At 38.9% G+C, this 25393-nt stretch overlaps 2 protein-coding genes across 3 annotated transcripts in view; one reads left to right on the top strand and one right to left on the bottom strand.

Annotated features, from left to right (window-relative positions):
• NIPAL3 (NIPA like domain containing 3) overlaps positions 1-218 on the bottom strand; it is a 66738-nt gene extending 66520 nt beyond the window's left edge. The window contains exon 1 of the mRNA XM_049878269.1: positions 90-218. The gene's annotated coding sequence lies outside the window, so the exon portion shown is untranslated. The remainder of the gene's footprint in view (positions 1-89) is intronic.
• Positions 219-1621: 1403 nt separating this feature from the next.
• STPG1 (sperm tail PG-rich repeat containing 1) overlaps positions 1622-25393 on the top strand; it is a 68080-nt gene continuing 44308 nt past the window's right edge. For both annotated transcript variants that reach the window (XM_049878271.1, XM_049878270.1), the window contains exons 1-2: positions 1622-1672; positions 13636-13770. In XM_049878271.1, the coding sequence (XP_049734228.1) occupies positions 13704-13770 (67 nt within the window). In that variant the 5' untranslated portion in view covers positions 1622-1672; positions 13636-13703. The remainder of the gene's footprint in view (positions 1673-13635; positions 13771-25393) is intronic.

The raw sequence follows: 25393 nt of genomic DNA, 5'->3' as shown, positions 1-25393 counted from the left end.
ACATGATTACAAATGTATGCGCTTTTCCTTAAAAAAAAGGAAAGTTGAATTCAAGCCCCTCTCCCCCCCAGTCTTAATGACTAACTCACCGATGGCGTTTCTTCTAAGGTCCACCCGTCAGAGGGCTCTGAGAAATGACTGGGACTCTCCGGTGCAACCCGGAGGCAAAGCCTCCTTAATCCTTCCCCAGTTTAGAGCTGCCAGGGCGCTGCAGTAGTTTGCTTTCAAAGACCGAGACTTGATTTGCCAGGCTGCCTGCCAGTTAGAAGCTCGCAGGGACTTCGCGCAGGCGAGTGGCTGCGAGAAGGGAGTGGGCGGGACAATGCGCGCGTGTTGGGTGCGCTGCAAAGCTTGTTTGAAGCGTAGGAGAGCGACCTGGGGAGGCGGAGCCGGCTGGAGCCTTGCGCTCACCTGGAGGGATCCCCTCTAGCGGCCAAAAGAAGAACATTGGAACAATGTCCTTCACCCCGCCTCTGATCCCGAAGGGCTCAGGTGATTGGTTACCTCCACCTGACCGACAGGTGAAAGCTTGGCCAGGAGCCCTCCCTTCCTGCCCTCGTAGCCACCCTACCTCTGGGGCTTTGCTCCTGCTGTTCCCCCCACCGCACACTCTCACCACGTATTCAGTCCTAAATGTACCCTCAAGGTCTGGTTCCCCCTAGAAAGGCTTACCAAGAACTCTCCTTCCTGCCCTCCCATAATACCTGCTAGCTGTGCTATACCAAACCTTCCAGTACGTCCGTAGCTCAGCAATACTTAAGGTCTTACAATGAGCCTAGCACTTGATTTATATTTCCACAATGTATAATCGTAATAATCAACGTGTGTATGGAGCTTTACAGATGACAAAAAGTTTTCCATCACTGACGTTGATCGGATTCCATTTCTGATCCTCACAGCTCTGAGTGAAGTATTGCTAAACTCATCCCAATTTTACAGATGAAGAAATGACATTTAGGCAGAGACCAAATATGGCTCAGATCCTGAGGCAGAGAGAGCTCAGGAATGAGGTTGCCTTATTTTAGGAGCTACCCGAAAGCTACCAGTGTGGTTGATGAGAGGTTATTGTTGTTAGGTGGGGCGGGGGGAGGCGGTGTAGGAGACGGGATCAGAGGGACTGGCCAGGGAGAGCTTATAATAAGATGCCTGGATTTCATCCTAAATTGAAACGGGAGCCACTTAAAACTGGAGGATTTTAAGCAGGGAAGTGGCAAGACTACCGTGACTGCTCTGAAGCTGCCCTTGTATAGTTGCATCCATCTTTTTTTTTTTTTATTCAATTATAAGCAGCTGCTTGGATGAATGTTATTAATTCCCTTAATTTTAATAGTTTTAATCCTTGAACTAGGTTTGCTGAGTGAGCAAAGGCCTAAGGCTTTTGGTCTATTACAAGGTTTTTGAGAGATCACCTAGAAAAGCACCCATTTCCCCAAGAATCCTGACCTAGGAAGCTTAATCTGAGCTCTAAAATTCTGGCAGCGTCCTTGCGATTTTTGAAACGCCTCTAACGATTGGCCAGCAACTTTTGACAAGCTAAAGAAACAGAGGATACTATTGGCTAGAGTTATTCAGGCGGCGAACAGGAGGGGGACTCCTGAATGTTAGGCCCGTGGTTGCCATAGCGACGAGGAGATTGGACTGGGTCAGATTCAGCCCCCCGGGACCAGACCAGGTAGGAGGTAGTTCCAGCTGGGGACAGACCCATTAGGTCGTGGGGAGGAGGACCTGAGCCACCCAATGGGCCCACTGGGATTAGGAAGCCCACTGAGGCCCCCTGCCAGCCATCCCGGTGGGTGCAGAATTCCCGCGCGGAGCTAAGCTGTTCCCTGAGGGTGGATAGAAGCCACCTTGGGAGGTGTGGGGATTGCGGAGATCTGAGGCCCTGCCCCTCCCTGGCGGTGTGCCCTCAGTGTCCAAGCAGCCTTCTTCACACAGCTCCTGTGAGGGGCAAACTTTTGTGGAGCCCATGGGCTGGCAATGCGTGGACTGCAAATCCCAAGTTCACTCCCAGACCTTGGGTGTTTCTCAGCAAATACCTTCCCTGCTCTGGGCCTCGGTTTACCTGTCTGTAAAATGAAAGGATAAGATTAGAATCTACCCTGGCGGCTAAATCTCCTCTAGTTCTCTGACACACTTTGTCAGCCTATGAAAAATATCAAATTCGTTATTTACATGAGAGTGCTTTGAAAAATGGAAATGCTCCCAAGATGCATGATAGCATTATTACTGAAAAGACAAAACTGCATATAGTTAAGATTACTCATACAAATCCCATAAAATTGCATGCAAAGTAAAATAGTATACCCGTTGCCATTGCCAGTCGATTCCAACTCATAGTGACCCTACAAGACAGAGTAGAACTGCCCCATATGGCTTCCAGGGAGCGCCACGTGAATTTTAATTACCAACCTTTTGGTTAGCAGTCATACCTCTTCACCACTACACTACCAGGGTTTCCTGCACAATAATATGTACCTATATAAAAAAATTTTTTTTTTATAAATACCAGAAGAACTAACAAATCTGTCTTGGAAGAAGTACAGCCAGAGTGCTCCTCAGACACAAGGATGAAGAGCCTTAGTCTTAGTACTTTGGGCATGTTATCAGGAGGGACTGGTCCCTGGGGAGAGACATCATGATTAGTAAAGTAGAAGGTCAGCAAAAAAGAAGACCCTCAACACAACAGAGAACACCTGAGGGAGCAGAAGAACAGTGGGATGCAGACCCCAAATTCTCATAAAAAGACCAGACTTAATGGTCTGACTAAGACCAGAAAGACCCCGGTGATCATGGCCCCCAGACCTTCTGTTGGCCCAGGACAGGAACCATTCCCAAAGCCAACTCTTCAGACATGGATTGGACTGGACAATGGGTTGGAGAGGGATGCTGGTGAGGTGTGAGCTACTTGGTTCAGGTGGACACTTGAGAGAATGTTAGCATCTCCTGCCTGGAGGGGAGATGCAAGGGTAGAGGGGCTTAGAAGCTGGCAAAATGGTCACGAAAAGAGAGAGTGGAAGGAGGGAGCGGGCAGTCTCATGATGGGAGGGAAGTAATTGGAAATATGTAGCAATCGTATGTGGGTTTTTGTGTGAAAGACTGACTTGATTTATAAACTTTCACTTAAAGCACAATAAAATTATTAAAAAAAAAAAAAGGAGACCCTCAAGGAGATGGTTTGACATAGTGGCTGCAATAATGGGCTCAAACATAACAACAATTGTGAGGATGACACACACTGGGCAGTGTTTCGTTCTGTTGTACATCTGTTGCTATGAATCAGAACCAACTCCACGGAACCTACCAACAACAGAACAACAATAAATACATAAATATGTAATAATACTGTTGTTGTTTGTAATAAAATAGGCTTTTTTTCTTTTAAAGAGAGATGCTAGAATGAAAAGTTGTAATCACGTAAGTTAAATCCTTATAGAATGTAACTTCTGAAGGAAAGAATTGTACTGTGAGCACATTTAAACACATGCTATTGCTAAAATATGTCTATCCTGACCATTCATTCATTCATTCCACAAATATTTGTTGAGCAACTACTATGTGCCAGGAAATAGACTGGGGGTTCAGTGATGAACATTTCTACTGGGGGAGATTATAAACAAATAAATAAATACACAGTATAATGTTGGGTAGTGAAAAGTGCTCTGAAAAAAATAAAGCAGGGTAAGGGGCTAGAGAGAGTTGGGGTGGTATTTCTTAAGAGAAGATGGTCAGAGAAGTCATCCCTGAGGAGGTTTGAGTAGAGAACCAGATGAAAGAGGTGACAGTACCTGAGAGTAATGCTCAATATAGTGCTCATGGGGGAGGAGCCCCCATGCTACCAGAAGGTATTACAGAACAGTCACACAGAACAGTGACTTTCAAACTTTTTGGCCGTGACTCATGGTAAGAAAAAACATTTTATATTGTGATGCGCATGCATATAACTGAAACAAAGAAACTTCATAAAGGACTACAGGCTATGATATTGATTTTGAAAACCACTGATGTGGAAGAAGAGTGAGACTTATTATGAGCTGGTTCCAAGAGTAGGGATTAGGACAAATGCAGAGAGAGGAAGAGGAAGAATCAGCTTTGATACGGGAAGGAACTTGCTAGCAATTAAAACTGTCCAACAATGTACTCCTCAAAGATTTTCAAACTGAGTTCTGGGGAACGCTAGCACTCTGTGGAGATTCAAGGCAGCCTCAAACCTTTGCATTTTGTTTTGAAAACTATACATAGTATCCCAATTTAAAAATGTGTGTGGAAGCTTGACAATGACTAAGGAAGACTGAAGAAGAATTGATGTCTTTGAATTATGGTGTTGGTGAAGAATATTGAATATACCATGGACTGCCAGAAGAATGAACAAACCTATCTTGGATTTATACAGCCAGAATGCTCTTTAGAAGCAAGGATGGCAAGACTTCATCTCACATATTTTGAACATATTATCAGGAGGGATCAGTACCTGGAGAAGGACATCATGCTTGGTAAAATAGAGAGTAAGCAAAAAAGAGGGAGACCCTCAACAAGATGGATTGACACAGTGGCTGCAACAGTGGGCTTAAGCATAGCCACTATTGTGAGGATGGCGCAGGATCAGGTGGTGTTTTGTTCTGTTGTAAATAGGGTCGCTATGAGTCAGAACCAACTCAACAGCACCTAACAAAAGCAATCTAATGACAATTTAAGAAACCAACCATACCAACTCCATCACCACCACCCATTGCGATTGAGTGCGAAATGTCCGATTTTAGCATGTTGGGGGCCTCCATCATTTATTATGTGCTGCCTTCATTGTTGTTATAGTGCTTGAAAGTAAGCAGGAGTCAAGTGCCTGGTTTCAAAGCCTGATTCCACCACTTACTGTCTGAATGACCTTGGGCAAGACACTCAACCCTTCCTTCTATGCTTTAGTTTTTCTTTTCTATCTGTAACATGGAGGATTATACCTCACTGGATTGTTGTAAGAATCAAATGAAATACTCTTTACAAGGCATTTAGGGCTATAAGGGCTCAATACAGTATATCTATTATTTTAAGATGTTAGTATAATATCTCTGTACATGTATTAAAACCTATCATTAATAAATGCCTACTGCAGTCTAGGCAGCATTAACTACTTTGTATGGATCATTATATTCAATCCTCACAACTACCCTGAGAGGAAGGAACTGTTATCATTTCCACCTTATAGATGAGGAAATGGGCTCAAAAGGTGACTTATCCTAAATCAGAACTTTTAAGTGGTAGAGAATGACCTTGAACCCAAGACTGGACACTTTTGACCACTGCACTGGCTTCCACCTAGGAATTTCTTAAAACATATGCTGTTGATTAGGAAGGTGGTATATCTGCACTATTCTTCCTTAGATTCCAGGCCCATCATGTCCTATCAGGAACAGTTGTACAAGCAGGTGCACCAGTGTGGCACACCTGGGAAGAGCTCCATTCACACCTAGGCGGCATTTGCTCTTATCCTGGCTTCACGGGCATGCAGTACAAGACTGGAAAACATTAACAGTATTGTGACAGGATTATGGAAGTCTTGGTGGCACAGTGGATAAAGAGCTTGGCTGCTAACCAAAAGGTCAGCAGTTTGACCCCACCAGCTGCACTTCACAGGAGAAAGATGTGGCAGTCTGCTTCTGTAAAGATTTCAGCCTTGGAAACCCTATGAGGCAGTTCTACTCTGTCCGATAGGGTTGTTATATGTTGGAATCGACTTGGTGGCGGTTGGTTTGGTTTTGGGATAGGATTATAAATTGTTTAAAATTTTCTGCAATTTCTTTTATTTTCCAAAGTTTTGAAAACGTGCATATATTACTATTATAATATGAAGCTAAAATTTTTTCACTAAACATCCATAATTCTAACACACTAATGTGATTTTTTAATAATAGCCTTATTAAAGCTAGGGCATTAAATGTTTCTTACTAAGACAGCAACACAGCACTGAAGGCTGGCAAGTAGATAGCAGCTGTTTTTATAGAAACCAAAAGACATTCTTATACCATAGTTGTGATTGTGCTGTAATCACTATTGATTTGTTTCTGTTGTTTTGGGTCTCTTAATTTCTTCAAGTGTACTGCCAATAATCTGTTAAATATTAAATTTCAAGTATAGATTCTCAACCAAAAAAGATTTTGAATTACTTCTGTGAGAGTGACACAATAAAGTAAGGAACAAATTACTGAAGGGGAAAAGACCCAGTAGAGAATAAATAAGGCCTTCATTTATTCACTACTTTATTCATTTATAAATGGTTGGTTAGTGGGAAAAAAAGTGGCCAAAATAAAGTTCAACTCTGCCATTGAAGGATTAGCTGCTATGAAAATTAAATTGTGCTCCTGCCGTTAACAAATAAAAATAAACAAAATATGAAACAACAGTTTTTAGTCATTTGACAATAGACAGCATAGGTCTGCAAGCCCCAAGAGAAGAAAAACAAATAAGGTGAGTCCTACAATTGCCCCAGACTAGTGCTGAGAGCAGTTTCCAGATCATAGTGCAGGGAGAGGGGAATCCACACAAAGCCTAACTTTCTGAGTTGAGATGATAGAAGTCAGAGTTCAAGAAGGCCTCAGAGGCTAGAATTTACAGGCAGAACACCAAAGAGGAGGAAGCTTCACAGAAAGAGTTCAAAAATATGAAAAGAGATCTCCTCAAGTCTTTGGCTGAGTACCGATTTGGCCATACCTAAGAGGAAACTAAGACTGAGGAAAGACCAACAGAAAGCAGTAGGCTGAAAATAATCTGGGGTTTACACAGAACCGGGAATACACCCTCTCCCACTTATCAACATGGCATTATGCAAAAATAGAGGATGATCACATCATATCATATCACAAAATGTAGGATGACTACATCATTACATAACTGCCAAACCACTGAAAATCATGGCTCAGCCAAGTTGACACATAACCTTATCCATCACAGCCAGCATTACTTTCACTTCGCACCTTGACATTTGATACTGCCGAATGTATGTCGTTATTGTGCAAAATAGTTGGATAGTAGATTTTCTACTATCGTTGTAAATGCAAAACGTCAGATAACAAGATAGTAAGTGAGGAGAAGGTGTATTTCTTTTTCCCATCAACCACAGAGGAGGGATGCTGTACTAAATGGGGGCTGGGTAGAATCCATAAAAGGGTCATGCCTTAGTAGTGAGGATAAATAAAAGCTGTTGCAGACCTGCCATAACAAAGCTCAAAAGTTTGAAAGGATTAAATGTGTGCCAGAAAAAAAAAAGAAAGAAAGAAAGAAAGAAACAACACCCTTTATAGAAATACATCAAAATTCAGCACCCAACACTGTAAAATGACAGTGTTCAGCATCTGGTAAAAGATCATCAGACATGAAAAGATGCAGGGAAATATGATACCCAGGAGAAAAACCAATCAATAGAAACAGCCCCAGAAATGACAGAGATGGTAGAATTAGTAGAAAAGGACCTTAAAAGAGCTAATAAAAATCTTATAAATATGCTCAAAGATATAAAGGATAACATGAACACGACGAGAATTGAAGATATAAAAAGAACCCAAATGTAACTTCTAGAAGTGAAAAATAAAGTATCTGAAATGAAAATAACAGCAGATTAGACACTACAGAAGAAAAGATTAGTGAACTAAAAGATATGACAATATACACCATTCAAATGAGCAGAGAGAGAGGAAAAAAAAAAAAAAAAAAAAACCCCAAACAGAACCTCAGGAACCTGTGGGAAAACATCAAGTGATCTAACATACACATAATTGGAGCCCCAGGAAAGAAGCAGAGAGAAGACAGAAAAAAAATATTTGAAGAATGGCCAAGCCAACAGATACATGAGAAAATGCTCTCGATCATTAGCCATTAGAGAAATGCAAATTAAAACTACGATGAGATTCCATCTCACACCAACAAGGCTGGCATTAATCCAAAAAACACAAAATAATAAATGTTGGAGAGGCTGCGGAGAGATTGGAACTCTTATACACTGCTGGTGGGAATGTAAAATGGTACAACCACTTTGGAAATCTATCTGGCATTATCTTAAACAGTTAGAAATAGAACTACCATACAACCCAGAAATCCCACTCCTCGGAATATACCCCAGAGATACAAGAGCCTTCACACAAACAGATATATGCACACCCATGTTTATTGCAGCTCTGTTTACAATAGCAAAAAGCTGGAAGCAACCAAGGTGTCCATCAACGGATGAATGGTTAAATAAATTATGGTATATTCACACAATGGAATACTACGCATCGATAAAGAACAGTGACGAATCTGTGAAACATTTCATAACATGGAGGAACCTGGAAGGCATTATGCTGAGCGAAATCAGTCAGAGGCAAAAGGACAAATATTGTGTAAGACCACTATTATAAGATCTTGAGAAATAGTAAACCTGAGAAGAACACATACTTTTGTGGTTACGGGGGGGGGAGGGAGGGAGGGTGGGAGAGGTTTTTTTTTATTGATTAATCAGTAGATAAGAACTGCTTTAGGTGAAGGGAAAGACAACACTCAATACATGGAAGGTCAGCTCAATTGGACTGGACCAAAAGCAAAGAAGTTTCCGGGATAAAATGAATGCTTCAAAGGTCAGCGGAGCAAGGGCGGGGGTCTGGGGAACATGGTTTGCGGGGACTTCTAAGTCAATTGGCAAAATAATTCTATTATGAAATCATTCTGCATCCCACTTTGAAATGTGGCGTCTGGGGTCTTAAATGCTAACAAGCGGCCAACTAAGATGCATCAATTGGTCTCAACCCACCTGGAGCAAAGGAAAATGAAGAACACCAAGGCCACACGACAACTAAGAGCCCAAGAGACAGAAAGGGCCACATGAACCAGAGACCTACATCATCCTGAGACCAGAAAAACTAGTTGGTGCCCGGCCACAATCGATGACTGCCCTGACAGGGAGCACAACAGAGAACCCCTGAGGGAGCAGGAGATCAGTGGGATGCAGACCCCAAATTCTCATAAAAAGACCAGACTTAATGGTCTGACTGAGACTAGAGGAATCCCGGCGGCCATGGCCCCCAGACCTTCTGTTGGCACAGGACGGGAACCATCCCCAAAGACAACTCATCAGACATGAAAGGGACTGGTCAGCGGGTGGGAGAGAGACGCTGATGAAGAGCGAGCTAATTATATCAGGTGGACACTTGAGATTGTGTTGGCAACTCTTGTCTGGAGGGGGGATGGGAGGATAGAGAGAGAGGGAAGCCGGCAAAATTGTCACGAAAGGAGAGACTGAAAGGGCTGACTCAAGAGGGGGAGAGCAAGTGGGAGTAGGGAGTGAGATGTATGTAAACTTATATGTGACAGACTGATTGGATTTGTAAACGTTCACTTGAAGCTTAATAAAAGTTAATAAAAAAAAAAAAAGAATGGCCAAATCTTTTACAAATTTGATGAAAACTATAAACTCACAGGTTCACAAACAGAAAAATCTTGAAGAAAATAACAGCAAGGCAGTATCATAATCAGATTGCTAAAAAACAGTGATAAACAGAAGTGCTTAAAAACAGCCAGATTAAACAGACATGTTACTTACAGTCAAAGCAAGATAAGAATTACAGCAGACTTCTCATCAGATACTATGAAAGTCAGAATAGAACGAGTATCTTTAAAGTGCTGGGGAAAAAACTACAGACACACACACACACGCGCACACACACACACACACCTGTCAATCCATGATTCTATCCCCAGTGAAAATAACTTTCAAAAATGAAAGAAATATAAAGACTATTTCAGACAAACAAAAACCTAGAGAATGTATTATCAGGAGACCTGCACTACAAGAAATGTTAAAGGAAGCTCTTTGATAGAGGGAATACAATACCAGACAGAAGCTTGGATTTACAGAAAGAATGGAAGAGTAGAGAATGTGTTTTGCATGTATGAGGCCCTGGCTTTGATCCTCTGCACCTCTACACTTGGAGACTTGGTGGCACAGTGACTAAGAGCTTAGCTGCTAACCAAAAGGTAAGCAGTTTGAATCCACCAGCTGTTCCTGGGAAACCCTGTGGGGTAGTTCTACTCTGTCCTATAGGGTCGCTATGAGTCAGAATCAACTTGACAGCAATGGGTTTGAATTTGGTTTCTAAAAACGGGAACTATAAAATACAGTTTTTCTTATTTTAATCTCTTTCAAAGATAATTGACTGTTAAAAAATAACGATGTATTATGAGATTTATAATATATGTAGAACTAAAATGTATACAAAAGCAAAAAAGACAGAAGGCAGGAAACAAATATACTACTGTAAATTTCTTATACTATATGTGAAGTGGTATATTATTTGACTGTGATAAATTAAAGACGTATAGTCTAAACCTTAATGGAACACTAAAAATAAGTATGGCTTATAAATCAGTAAATAATAAAATGGAGTCATAAGAAATACTCATTTAACCCAAAAGAAGGCAGGAAAAGAGGAACAAAGACCAGATGGGATATGTTAGAAAAATGGTAGATTTAAATGATGAACAGGTTTCAACAGAGCTTTTAGACTAAGATGAACAAGGAAGAAAAGCCTGGAGATCTACTTCTGAAAAATCAGCCAATGAAAATCTTATAGATCAGAATGATCTGATCCACAACTGATAATGGGGATAGTGCAGGACCAGACAGTGTTTTGTTCTGTTGTACACAGGGTTGCCGTGAATCAGTGGCCAACTTGACAGCAGCTAACAACAATATCAACTACTTCATTAAAATGTAAAAAGTCTAAAGATGCCAGTCAAAAGGCAGATACCATTAAATCAGATAAAAAATGAAGACCCAACTATATGTTGTCTTTAAGAAAGCTCCTTTAAATATAAAGACATGGTTTAAAAGTAAAAGTATAGAAAAAGGTACACTGTGCTAACAAGAATCGAAAGAAAACTGAAGTGATTATGTTAGTATGAGAAGAAGTAGACTTCAGAATAAGGAATATTTTCAAGGATAAGGAGGGGTATTTCATAATGATAAAGGGCACAATTCATTAAGACGACATTAAAAAAAATCCTATACTTAAAGTAATAATCGTACTTTAAGTCCCTGGGTGACGTAAATGGTTATGCACTCTACCAGCTGAAAGGTTGGTGGTTCAAACCCACCCAGAGGCACCTTAGAAGACAGGCCTGACAATCTGCTTTCAAAAGGTCACGGCTGTTGAAAACCCTATGGAACAGTTCTACTCTACATAGGTCACCACGAGCTGAAATGGATTCAATGACAGCTAACAAAAACAGCAACATTCACACAATGGAATACTATACTGCAATGAGAATGTTTTATCTACAACTATATCTAACAATAATAGTACTTCAAAATACATAGAGCAAAAATTGACAAAACTGAACAGAGAAATAGACAAATCTACAATTATTATAAAAAGATTTCAACAATTCTTTCTCAGTTTTGATAGAATGAATAAACAAGAAATCAGTAAGGATATAAAATCTTATAAAAAAATCTCTATTCGACAACAGCAGGAAAGCTAGAAATCAATAACAAAAAGGCATCTGGAAAATCCCTCAACTATTTGGAAATTAAACAGCAGACTTTTAAATAAACCATGTGTCAAAAAGAAATTACAAGGGAAAATAGAAGATATTCTTAAACTAAAAGAAGACAAAAATACAACACATCAAAGTGTGTGGGATAATACTCAAAGAGTATTTAGAGGAAAATTTATATTAAATGTTTGTATTAAGAGGAAAGGTCTAAATTAAACGATCTAAACTTCTACCTTAAAAAGCTAGGGGGAAAAAAAAGCAAATGAAGCCCAAAGTAGGCAGGAAGAAGAGAATAATAATATAATAGTAGAAGTCACTGAAATAGAAATCAGAAAAATAATAGAGAAAATTAATGAAATCAACAAGCAGTTTTTTTTTAAGATCAATAAATTGGCAAACCTCTAGCCAGACTTATCAACAGCCAAAAAATATTAGATGCAAATTACAAATATCAGGATGAAGGAGGTATGCCACAACAGAACCTACAGATATTAAATGGATAGTAAGAGAATATTATGAGAGATTTTATGCTAATAAATTTGATGACACAGTTAAAATGGAAAATGTCTTTGAAAAATACAAACTACCAAAGCTCACTCAAGAAGAAATAGATAACCTGCATAGCTCCATAGCTAATAAACAAACGGACTTGGTCATTAAAAAATCTTCCTACAAAGAAAACTTCAGGTCCAGATGGCCTCACTTATCAATTCTACCAAACACTGAAGGAAGAAATAATACCAATTCTACACAAACTCTTCCAGAAAATAAAAAAGAAATACTTTTCAATTCATTTTATGAGGCCAGCATTTCCCTGACACCAAAGCTGAAGACATTGTAAAAAAAAAAGAAAGCTGCAAATCAATATCCCTCATCAGCATAGATGCAAAAATCCAGCAATATATGAAAATGTTAATACGTCATGACCAACTGGCATTCATTCCAGGAATGCGAAGTTGGTTTAACATTTGAAAATCAATCAATGCAATAACCAACTAATATATTATTTTTTTAGTATATTAGCAATATATCAGTATTACCATGTATCTATAGAAAGAATGACTATATGATCATCTCCATAGATGCAGGAAAAGCATTTGATAAAATTCAACACCTATTCCTGATAAAAATTCTCAGGAAATTGGGATTAGAAGGGAAGTTCCTCATTATAAGTTGGAATTGACTCAACAGCAAGGAGTTTAAGTTTGAACCTCAGTTTTCTCATGTGTAAAATGAGGTTAATAAATCTTGCCTCACGATTTAGTTTGCAAATTAGATGAAAAAATGTGTGGGGAAATATGTTGGAAACAATAAAGCATGAAAGCTTAAAAACAAACTGTTAAGAAAATGAAAAGGCAAGCCTCAGACTGGAAACAAATATTTGCAAAACATGTATGTGATAAAAGGCTTGTATCCAGAATAGAAAAAGAACTTTTATAACTCAGTAATAAGACGCAATCTGCTTCTGTAAAGATTATAGCCTTGGAAACCTTATGGGGCAGTTCTCCTCTGTCTTATAGGATAGCTATGAATCAGAATTGATTCAAGGACAATGGCTTTGGTTTTGGTTTTAATTTTGGTGGTATTTAACACAACTGTAAATATTTGTGAAAACTTAAAATTGAAAAATTTTATCCTATATAAGCTATAGCTCAATGAGGCTAAATTTATAAATGAAAATAAAATTCAAGCCTTCAGTAGCTCTGTAAGCAAGATCAATAACATTGTCATTGAGTCGATTCCGACTCACAGAAACCCTCCAGGACGGAGTGGAGCTGCCCCATAGGGTTTCCCAGGCTGTAAATCTTCACGGAGGTGGACTGCCACATATTTCTCCTGAAGAGTGGTTAGTGAGTTTGAATCATCAACTTTTCAGTTAGCAGTCAAGCGATTTAACTGCTGTACCACCAGGGTTCCTCAAGCAATATCAATAGTGAACACTTACTGAGTTCCTATTACCGGCAGGGCAATGTGCTTAGACATGGAGACAAAGAGCTTGGTAAATCTCAGCTTCTACCCACGAGACTTCACAGTCTATTCCGCAGATAGGAGTAAACCCAATCAAAAGAATTAACAGTAATGTGAAATGATGCCAGTGAATGCTGTATTTTCTTGTTTCAGGTGGTTAGAAGAACATGTAGTAGAGCTTTTCATCAAACGAATGGAACGTGTCACTGAACTTTGCTAACATGGACGAACTTGCACAAGAAGATCAAAACCCTGGCAAACCCAGACATGCCAACAAAGTACAGAAAGGTCTAGTGAACTTCATAACATGTCTTTGGGAAGAGGACAGAGCTCCTGACATATGTTCATTTTAGTTCATAAAAGTAAATTTTGAGGAAATATAGTTTAAGTCCTGGGTTATACTACAGGACTATCCTTGAGGCATTTCAAATAGATTACTTTGGGGGTTCCCCATTGTTTCAAGTATGAATGGTAGGGACAAAACTATGGCAAGCAAAGATGGGAGAAGGGGGGAAGAAGAAGCCTAATCAGCAAAAAAAAAAAAAAAAATGGTAGGCTTGTTATTATCATGTATCTGGTAAGAATCCCAGTCCTGAAACTTAGGTATGTAAGAAGTCTTACTTTCTTTATTTCCTGATACACTTATTAGGTGGTGATGGTGGGAGTCTGTGGGCAGGGGGTAGGAAAAAGGTCAGGTGTGCTGAGGTCATTGGTTATCTATCCACACAGCCTACCACTAAGACTTTCACTGTCACAGCCCGTTTGCTCCCTTTCGTTTTGTTGGTATTCCCTAGTTCTGGGCCATCCCTGAGGTACAAGAATCATTGCTGAGGTTGGAAATCTCATTCCAAGGTTCTCATATACCCCACCACTATTTCTTTCTGGGGTATTATTTTCAGAGTCCCTGGGTGGTGCAAATGGAAAGGCTGGAGGTTCAAGTCCACCCAGAGGCACCTCAGAAGCAAGCCCTGGCAATCTACTTCTGAAAAAACAGCCATCGAAAACCCTCTGGAGCACAGCTCTACTTTGGAGCACAGCTCTACTCTGGCTCACATGGGGTCGCCATGAGTCGGAATCAGCTTGAGAGCAGAGTCCCTGCTGCTCTCAAGCCCGGTGATGGACCTCTCTTTCTTCCTCCCATCTTCTGATTTTATGCTCTCTCTTTTTCTTTAATAATTTTTTATTGATGAATAAATTCTGAATCTATGGTCAGAAAAAGTGCACAAATTGTAATTGTACAGCTTAATGAATATTCAAAAGAAAACGCCACCCATGGAATCACTACTCAGACCAAGAAATAGAATGTTAACAGTATCCCAGAAACCCTTGCTTTATTCCTTTCCCAGGCATTACCCCTCTTCTTTGCAAAGGTAAACACCACAGCTATCTTGACTTTTAATACCATAAATTAATTTAGTATATTTTTGAACATTATATAAATTGGAATCATACAATATGAGCTTTTTTTCTTCAACTTTTGTTTGAAATATTCAACTTCATGGTGTTTCATTTACTGGTAATTTGTTTAATTGCTATGAAGTTTTTCTTTATTTGAAAATACAATTTATCCATTCTGCTATTGATTTCATTTTTTTATAATTGTATTTTCGATGAAGGTTTACAGAACAAACTAGTTTCTCATTAAACAGTTAGTATACATGTTTTATGACATTGGTTAACAACCCCATGACATGTCAACGCTCTCTCTTTTCAGCCTTGGGTTCCTGCCTTCTAGTCCTTGTCCCTGGGCTGGTGTGCCTCTTTAGTCTCTTTTTGTTTTATGGGCCTGTCTAGTCTTTGGCTGAAGAGTGAACCTCAGAAGTGATTTCATTACTGAGCTGAAAGGGTGTCCTGGGGTCGTACTCTCAGGGTTTCTCCAGTCTCTGTCAGGCCAGCAAGTCTGGTCTTTCTTTCTGAGTTAGAATTTAGTTCTACACTTTTCTCCAGTTCTCTCCAGGACCCTCTATGTGATCCCTGTCAGAGCAGTCAGTGGTGATAGCTGGACACCATCTAGTTGTACTGGACTCAGTCTGGTGGAGGCTGTAGTAGATGTGGTCTGTTAGTCCTTTGGACTAATCTTTGCTTTGTATCTTTAGTTCTCTTCATTCTTCCTTGCTCCGGAAGGTGAGAGACCAGTGGAGTATCCTAGGTAGCCGCTCACAGGCTTTTAAGAGCTCAGACACTACTCACCAAAGAAGGATGTAGAACATTTTCTTTATAAACTATGTTATGCCAGTTGAGCTAGATGTTCCCCGAGATACTGTTTTCATTTTACTTGGACCCACTATCAGTGCCCATGGAAGCAGCAGTCAAGAAATCAAAGGACATATTGCATAGGGCAAATCTGCTGCAAAAGACCTCTTTAAAGTGTTGAAAAGCAAAGATGTCACTTTGAGGACTGAGGTGAGCCTGACTCAAGCTGTGGTGTTTTCAATCACCTCATATGCATTTGAAAGCTGTACAACGAATAAGGAAGACCAAAGAAGAATTGATGCTTTTGAATTATGGTGTTGGTGAAGAAAATTGAATATACTATGGACTGCTAGAAGAATGAACAAATCTGTCTTGGAAGAAGTACAGCCAGAGTGCTCCTTGGAAACTCTTTGAATTGCAATTAATGTCACATGACAATATGTGTATAAACTTTGTATGAGAAATAACCTTGAGCTATAAACTTTCACCTAAAGCACACACACAAAAAAAAAAATACATTTTTTTAAGTAAAAAAAAAATTGCTAGATTGTAGGATATGCTTTTGATCAGCTTTAGTTGATACTACCAGATTTCCAAAGTGGCTGTGCCAATTTTGCTTCCCACAAGCAATTTCTGAGAATTCCAGTTGCTGCACATCCTTGCCAACATTTTTATTTCATAATGGTTTTAATTTGCATTCATCAATGAGATTCAACTCCTTTTCATGTGTTCACTGGCTATTTGGATATTCTCTTTGGAGATGTGATTGTTTAAGTATTTTGTCCATTTCTTTCTGCTCCTTTATTATTTACAGGAGTTCTTTAATTATTCTAGAAAGGAATCATATGTGGGCTATAAAATATTTTCTCCCAGGCTGTGACTTCCTTTTTTACTATCTTAATGGAATGGTGTGTTATGAACAGGAGTTCTTTATTTTAATATAGCCTAGTTTATCAATCTTTTCCTTTATGGTTAGTGTGTCCTATTTAAGAAATCTTTGCCCACCTCATGATTATTTCTTTATTATTTAACCTTTCACATTTAGATCTACAATTCACTTGGGATGTCAAAGTCTGTTGTTTTCAATAGGCATACTCAATTGGCCTAGTACTGTTTATGGAAAAGGCTGTTCTTTCTCTACTACTTTACAGTGCTATCTTTGTTATAAATCAAGTATCCATGTCCATGCAGGTCTGCTTCTTGATTCTTTATCCTGTTCAAATGCCATGCTATGTTACTTATTGTAACTTTATAATAAGTTTTTCTTCAAATAAAATAAGTTCTTCAACTTTGTACTTATTGAAATTTATCTTGGTGCTTCTTGGCTCTTTGCAAGTCCATATAAATTTTAGAATCAGCTTATTAATGTCCTAAAAAGCAAAAACAAAAAAACCTACTGTCATTTTTTATTTGGTTACATTCATTCTAGAAATGAATTTAGGGGCAACTTATATATCTTTACAATGTTAAGTTCACCGATCTATGTATATTCTTTATTTGAGGTTTTTAATCTTTTCTCAATGATGTTTTGTAGTTTTTTATGTAGAGATCTTGCATAAAAAAAATTTTTTTTTGCTTCATTATATTTATTCTAGGCATTTGATTTTTTTATCCTGTTATAAATGGATAAATGGTAATATTTTTATTTCATTTTCTAATTATTGCTGATATATTGACTTTGATTCCAGTGAGCTTGCTAAATTCAGTTATTACCTCTAATAGGTTATCTATAGATTCTTTCTGAAATTTCTCCATGCATAATCTTGTGATTTGGGAATAATGAGAGCTTTGTTTCTTCCTTTCTAATTCATGTATTATTTGTTTTTCTTGACTTTTGTACTGACTAGGGACCTTCAGTACAATGTTGAATAGAAGGATGAGAGCAGTCATCCTAGTTTCATTCCCTATCTCAGGAAAAAAGCTTTTAGTATTTCACTATTCAGTGTCATGTTTGCTATAGGGTTTTGTTATGGATACCTTTTATCAGATTTTGGAAGTTTGCTTCTATTCCCAGTTTGCTAGCAGTTTTTTTTTTTTTTTTTAATCATAAAGAAATACTGGATTTTATGAAATGCTCTTTCACTATCTATTTAAAAGACACGTCATAAAAAAAGATATGTAGATAACAAATACCAAACCCAAACCAAACCCATTGGTGTCAAGTTGATGCCGACTCACAGCGGCCTTATAGCAAATAAAGCATATGAAAAGATGCTCAGCATCATTAGTCATTACAAAAATGCAAATTAAAACCACAGTGGCATACCACTACACACATAATGGGATGACTGAAATTAAAAAGATTTTCTATACCAAGTGTTGATAAGGATGTGGAGCAACTAGAATTCTCATATACTACTAGTGGAGAGCTAAAAAATTACAACTTTGGAAAACAGACAGTTTCTTAAAAAGTTAAAGAAATGATCCAGCCATTTCGCTTGTAGGTATTGTGCTCAAATATTCATAGAAGCTTTCTCTGTAATAGCCCAAAACTGACTACAGCTCAAATTTCTAGCAGCAATGGATAAAAAACTGTCATATATCTCTACAATGGAATACTACTTAGCAAGGAAAAGCAATGAAGTATTGATACTCAAACAACATATACAAATCTCAAAACAATTACTCTGAGTTAAAGAAGCCAGACAAAAAAGAGTTTGTATTCTATGATTTCATTCTGTGTCTATTGAGATGATCACATGGTTTTTCTTTTTCAGTTTTTAACATGGTGAGTTACACTGATTGATTTTTGAATGTTAAACTGTCTTTGCATTCCTGGGATAATATCACTCCATCATGATGTATTATCTTTTTATATATTGCTGGATTCCTCTGCTAAACATTTTTTAAAGAATTTCTGTCTCCGTCTATATGAAGGCTACTGATTTGTAGTTTGTTGTTGTTGTGTGCCATCGAGTTGATTCTGACTCATAGTAACCCTATAGGACAGGGTAGAACTGTCCCATAGGGTTTCCAAGGAACGGCTGGTGGATTCGAACTGCCGACCTTTTGGTTAGCGGCCTGAGCTCTTAACCACTTCACCAGCAGGGGTCCAATTTGTAGTTAGCAGGGTTTATCTGGTTTTGGTATTAGGGCATCCCTGGCCTCATAGAATGAGTAGGGAAATGTTTTTTCCTCTGCATTTCTCTGGAAGAGGTTGTGTATGACTGTTAGGTGGAGTGTTCTATAAATGTCAATTAGGTCAAGTTAGGTGAAAGTGTTGTTCACATCTTGTATAGCCCTACTGATCATCTGTTTACTTGTTATTTAAATTCAGAGAGGGGTTTTGAAATCTGATTATAATATTGGACATTTCTATTTCTTCTTGCAGTTCTATCAGTTTTTGCTTCATGTATTTAGAATCTCTGTTATTGGGTGCATCAGCATTTAGGATTATTGTGTTCTCTTGAGGAATTGATCCTGTTATCATTATGAAAAGACCTTTATTACAGGTTTTTTTTTTTTGCTCTGAACCTACTTTGTTGTTAATATGTAGGTTTCCTTTGATTAGAGAGCCCTGGTGGTGCAGTGGTTAAGTGTTCAGCTGCTGATGAAGGGGTGGTGGCTTAAACCCTCAAGCTGCTCCGATGGAGAAAGATTTGACAGTCCACTTCTGTAAAGATTTGTTGTTGTTAGGTGCCGTCAAGTCAGTTCCAACTCACAGCAACCCTATGTACAATAGAACAAAACACAGCCTGGTCCTGCACCATCCTCACAATTGTTGTGCTTGAGCTCATTGTTGCAGCCACTGTGTCAATCCACCTTGTTGAGGGTCTTCCTCTTTTTCATTGACCCTCTATTTACCAAGCATGATGTCCTTCTCCAGGACTGATCCTTCCTGATAACATGTCCAAAGTATGTGAGATGTAGGTTCACCGTCCTTGTTTCTAAGGAGCATTCTGATTGTACTTCTTCAAGACAGATTTGTTCAGTCTTTTGGCAGTCCATGGTATATTCAATATTCTTTGCCAACACCACAATTCGAAGGCATCAGTTCTTCTTTGGTCTTACTTATTCATTGTCCAGCCTTTGCGTGCATATAAGGTGATTGAAAATACTGTGGTGTCTTAGTTATCTAGTACTGCTATAGCAGAAATACTACAAGTGGATGACATCAACAAGCAGAAGTTTATATTCTCTAGGAGGCTACAAGTCCAAATTCAGGCCGTCAGCTTCAGGGGAAAGGCTTTCTCTCTGTGTCGGCTTTGGAGAAAGGTCCTTGTCATCACTCTTCCCCTGGACTAGGAGCTTCTCAGTTGCAGGGACCCCAGGTCCAAAGGACACGCTCTGCTCCCGGCGCTGCTTTCTTGGTGGTATGAGGGCCCCATGTCTCTCTGCTTGCTTCTCTCTTTTATACCTCAAAAGGAATTGATTTAAGACTCAACCTAACCTTGTAGATTGAGTCCTGCCTCATTAACGTAACTGCCCCTAATCTCACTTCATTAACATTTTTTTTTTTTTTTTATAGAGGTAGAATTTACAACATATAGGAAAATCATATCAGGTAACAAAATGGTGGACAATTACCCAATACTGGGAATCATAGCCTAGCCATGTTGACAGGTATTTTGGGGGACACAATTCAATCCATGAAACATGGCTTGGGTCATGCTCACCTTAGTTCTCAAAGTGATATCTTTGCTTTTCAACACTTTAAAGATGTCTTTTGCAGCAGGTTTGCCCAATGGAATATATCATTTGATTTCTTGACTCCTGCTTCCCTGGGTGTTGATTGTGAATCCAAGTAAAATGAAATCCTTGACAACGTCTATCTTTTCTCCGTTTGTCACGATGTTGCTTATTGGTCCAGTTGTCTTCTTTACGTTGAGGTGTAATCCATACTGATGACTATAGTCTTTGATTTTCATCAGTAAGTGCTTCAAATCCTCTTTGATTTCAACAAACTGAAAATTTTCCAAATTTGATAAAAACTATAGATTCCCAGATCCTACAGGTTCAATGAAGCTGAAGCATGAGAAACATGGAGAAAATCACATTAAGGCACATCATAATTAAATTACTTTTAAAATGTGATTACAAATTTTTTTAATTAGGTAGAGAAAAAATTTGTGTCATTTGCATTTTGCGTGTGTTTTTCCCTTTTGATTTTCTAACTCCAGGCCTTTGTACATTTCATTATAATACTATGTGTTCTCTAGTCGCCCTTTGAAATCTTCCGTTCAACTCTTACTTCATCATTTCTTCCATTTACTTTAGCTATTTTACATTCAAGAGTGAGTTTCAGAGTCTCTTCGGACATCCATTTTGGTCTATTGTTTCTTTCCTGCCTTTTTGTGACCTTTTGCTTTCTTCATGTATGATGTCCTTGATGTCTTCCCACAATTTGGCTGGTCTTTGGTCATTAGTGTTCAATGCATCAAATCTATTCTTGAGACGGTCTCAAAAGTCAGGAGGGATATACTCAGGGTTGTACTTTAGAGTAGTGTACTTTAGAGTAGTGGTCAGTAAACTTCAACCCTTGGACCAAATCTTACCCACTGCCTTGTTTTATAAATAAAGTTTTATTGGAACATAGTCTCATTTGTTTATGTATTGTCTATGGCTGCTTTCATTCTATCATGGAAGAATTGAGTAGTTCCGACAGAGATTGTATAGTCTGGAAAGCCTGAAATATTTACTGTCTGACTCTCTATCATAAAAGTGTTCTGACTCCAACTTCAGAGTTTATACTGCACATCTTTAACTTGTCACAGTCTACCATCGAGTGATATTATACTACTTCGTATATAGTAGAAGGATCTTGTTGTTATTGCTGTTAGTTGCTGTCCAGCCAGCCCCTGACTCATGGTGACCCCACGTATTACAGAGTAGAACTGCTCTATAGGGTTTTCTTGGCTTTATAAAAACAGGACTTTCTTCCCTGGAGCCACTGTGTGTGTTCAGATCACCAAACTGTAAGTGAGCAGCTGATTGCAAACTGCTTGTGCCATACAGGCTCTTTTAGAAGGAATTTTCTGCAGTGTTTTTTTTTTTTTTTAATTAATTTTTATTAAGCTTCAAGTGAACGTTTACAAATCCAATCAGTCTGTCACATATAAGTTTACATACATCTTACTCCCTACTCCCACTTGCTCTCCCCCTATTGAGTCAGCCCTTTCAGTCTCTCTTTTCGTGACAATTTTGCCAGCTTCCCTCTCTCTCTACCCTCCCATCCCCTCTCCAGACAGGAGATGCCAACACAGTCTCAAGTGTCCACCTGATATAATTAGCTCACTCTTCATCAGCATCTCTCTCCCACCCACTGACCAGTCCCTTTCATGTCTGATGAGTTGTCTTCGGGGATGGTTCCTGTCCTGGGCCAACAGAAGGTATGGGGAGCATTGCCACCGGTATTCCTCTAGTCTCAGTCAGACCATCAAGTATGGTCTTTTTATGGGAATTTGGGGCCTGCATCCCACTGATCTCCTGCTCCCTCAGGGGCCCTCTGCTGTGCTCCCTGTCAGGGCAGTCATCGATTGTGGCCGGGCACCAACTAGTTCTTCTGGTCTCAGGATGATGTAGGTCTCTGGTTCATGTGGCCCTCTCTGTCTCTTGGGCTCTTAGTTGTCGTGTGGCCTTGGTGTTCTTCATTTTCCTTTGCTCCAGGTGGGTTGAGACCAATTGATGCATCTTAGATGGCCGCTTGTTAGCATTTAAGACTCCAGACGCCACATTTCAAAGTGGGATGCAGAATGTTTTCATAATAGAATTATTTTGCCAATTGACTTAGAAGTCCCCTCAAACCATGTTCCCCAGACCCCCGCCCTTGCTCCGCTGACCTTTGAAGCATTCATTTTATCCCGGAAACTTCTTTGCTTTTGGTCCAGTCCAATTGAGCTGACCTTCCATGTATTGAGTGTTGTCTTTCCCTTCACCCAAAGCAGTTCTTATCTACTGATTAATCAATAAAAAACCCTCTCCCTCCCTCCCCCCTTCGTAACCACAAAAGTATGTGTTCTTCTCATTTTTTACTATTTCTCAAGATCTTATAATAGTGGTCTTATACAATATTTGTCCTTTTGCCTCTGACTCATTTCGCTCAGCATAATGCCTTCCAGGTTCCTCCATGTTATGAAATGTTTCACAGATTCGTCACTGTTCTTTATCGATGCGTAGTATTCCATTGTGTGAATATACCACAATTTATTTACCCATTCATCCGTTGATGGACACCTTGGTTGCTTCCAGCTTTTTGCTATTGTAAACAGAGCTGCAATAAACATGGGTGTGCATATATCTGTTTGTGTGAAGGCTCTTGTATCTCTAGGGTATATTCCGAGGAGTGGGATTTCTGGGTTGTATGGTAGTTCTATTTCTAACTGTTTAAGATGACGCCAGATAGATTTCCAAAGTGGTTGTACCATTTTACATTCCCACCAGCAGTGTATAAGAGTTCCAATCTCTCCGCAGCCTCTCCAATATTTATTACTTTGTGTTTTTTGGATTAATGCCAGCCTTGTTGGAGCGAGATGGAATCTCATCGTGGTTTTAATCTGCATTTCTCTAATGGCTAATGATCGAGAGCATTTTCTCATGTATCTGTTAGCTGCCTGAATATCTTCTTTAGTGAAGTGCATGTTCATATCCTTTGCCCACTTCTTGATTGGGTTGTTTGTTTCTTTGTGGTTCAGTTTTGACAGAATCATATAGATTTTAGAGATCAGGCGCTGGTCGGAGATGTCATAGCTGAAAATTCTTTCCCAGTCTGTAGGTGGTCTTTTTACTCTTTTGGTGAAGTCTTTAGATGAGCATAGGTGTTTGATTTTTAGGAGCTCCCAGTTATCTGGTTTCTCTTCGTCATTTTTGGTAATGTTTTGTATTCTGTTTATGCCTTGTATTAGGGCTCCTAGGGTTGTCCCTATTTTTTCTTCCATGATCTTTATCGTTTTAGTCTTTATGTTTAGGTCTTTGATCCATTTGGAGTTAGTTTTTGTGCATGGTGTGAGGTATGGGTCCTGTTTCATTTTTTTGCAAATGGATATCCAGTTATGCCAGCACCATTTGTTAAAAAGACTATCTTCTCCCCAATTAACTGACACTGGGCCTTTGTCAAATATCAGCTGCTCATATGTGGATGGATTTATATCTGGGTTCTCAATTCTGTTCCATTGGTCTATGTGCCAGTACCAGGCTGTTTTGACTACTGTTGTTGTACCAGAACCAGGCTGTTTTGACTACTGAGGCTGTAGAATAGCTTCTGAAATCAGGTAGAGTGAGGCCTCCCACTTTCTTCTTCTTTTTCAGTAATGCTTTGCTTATCCGAGGCTTCTTTCCCTTCCATATGAAATTGGTGATTTGTTTCTCTAACACCTTAAAAAATGACATTGGAATTTGGATCGGAAGTGCATTGTATGTATAGATGGCTTTTGGTAGAATAGACATTTTTACTATGTTAAGTCTTCCTATCCATGAGCAAGGTATGTTTTTCCACTTAAGTAAGTCCTTTTGAATTTCTTGTAGTAGAGCTTTGTAGTTTTCTTTGTATAGGTCTTTTACATCCTTGGTAAGATTTATTCCTAAGTATTTTATCTTCTTGGGGGCTACTGTGAATGGTATTGATTTGGTTATTTCCTCTTTGATGTTCTTTTTGTTAATGTAGAGAAATCCAAGTGATTTTTGAATGTTTATTTTATAACCTGAGACTCTGCCAAACTCTTCTATTAGTTTCAGTAGTTTTCTGGAGGATTCCTTAGGGTTTTCTGTGTATAAGATCATGTCATCTGCAAATAGAGATAATTTTACTTCCTCCTTGCCGATCCGGATGCCTTTTATTTCTTTGTCCAGCCTAATTGCCGTGGCTAGGACTTCTAGCACGATGTTGAATAAGAGCGGTGATAAAGGGCATCCTTGTCTGGTTCCCGTTCTCAAGGGAAATGCTTTCAGGTTCTCTCCATTTAGAGTGATGTTGGCTGTTGGCTTTGCATAGATGCCCTTTATTATGTTGAGGAATTTTCCTTCAGTTCCTATTTTGGTGAGAGTTTTTATCATAAATGGGTGTTGAACTTTGTCAAATGCCTTTTCTGCATCAATTGATAAGATCATGTGGTTTTTGTCTTTTGTTTTATTTATGTGGTGGATTACATTAATGGTTTTTCTGATATTAAACCAGCCTTGCATAAAAAAAACAAAAAAAAAAATTTTTTTTTAACCTGGTATAAATCCCACTTGATCGTGGTGAATTATTTTTTTGATATGTTGTTGAATTCTATTGGCTAGAATTTTGTTGAGGATTTTTGCATCTATGTTCATGAGGAATATAGATCTGTAATTTTCTTTTTTTGTAATGTCTCTACCTGGTTTTGGTATCAGGGAGATGGTGGCTTCATAGAATGAGTTGGGTAGTATCCCGTCATTTTCTATGCTTTGAAATACCTTTAGTAGTAGTGGTGTTAACTCTTCTCTGAAAGTTTGGTAGAACTCTGCAGTGAAGCCATCCGGGCCAGGGCTTTTTTTTGTTGGGAGTTTTTTGATTACCGTTTCAATCCCTTTTTTTGTTATAGGTCTATTTAGTTGTTCTACTTCTGAATGTGTTAGTTTAGGTAGGTAGTGTTTTTCCAGGAATTCATCCATTTCTTCTAGGTTTGCAAATTTCTTAGAGTACAATTTTTCATAATAATCTGATACGATTCTTTTAATTTCAGTTGGTTCTGTTGTGATGTGGTCCTTCTCGTTTCTCATTCGGATTATTTGTTTCCTTTCCTGTATTTCTTTAGTCAGT

This window comes from Elephas maximus, chromosome 3, assembly GCF_024166365.1.
Source record: "Elephas maximus indicus isolate mEleMax1 chromosome 3, mEleMax1 primary haplotype, whole genome shotgun sequence".
Lineage (NCBI taxonomy): Eukaryota > Metazoa > Chordata > Mammalia > Proboscidea > Elephantidae > Elephas > Elephas maximus.
This window is presented reverse-complemented; position numbering and strand designations above follow the sequence as displayed.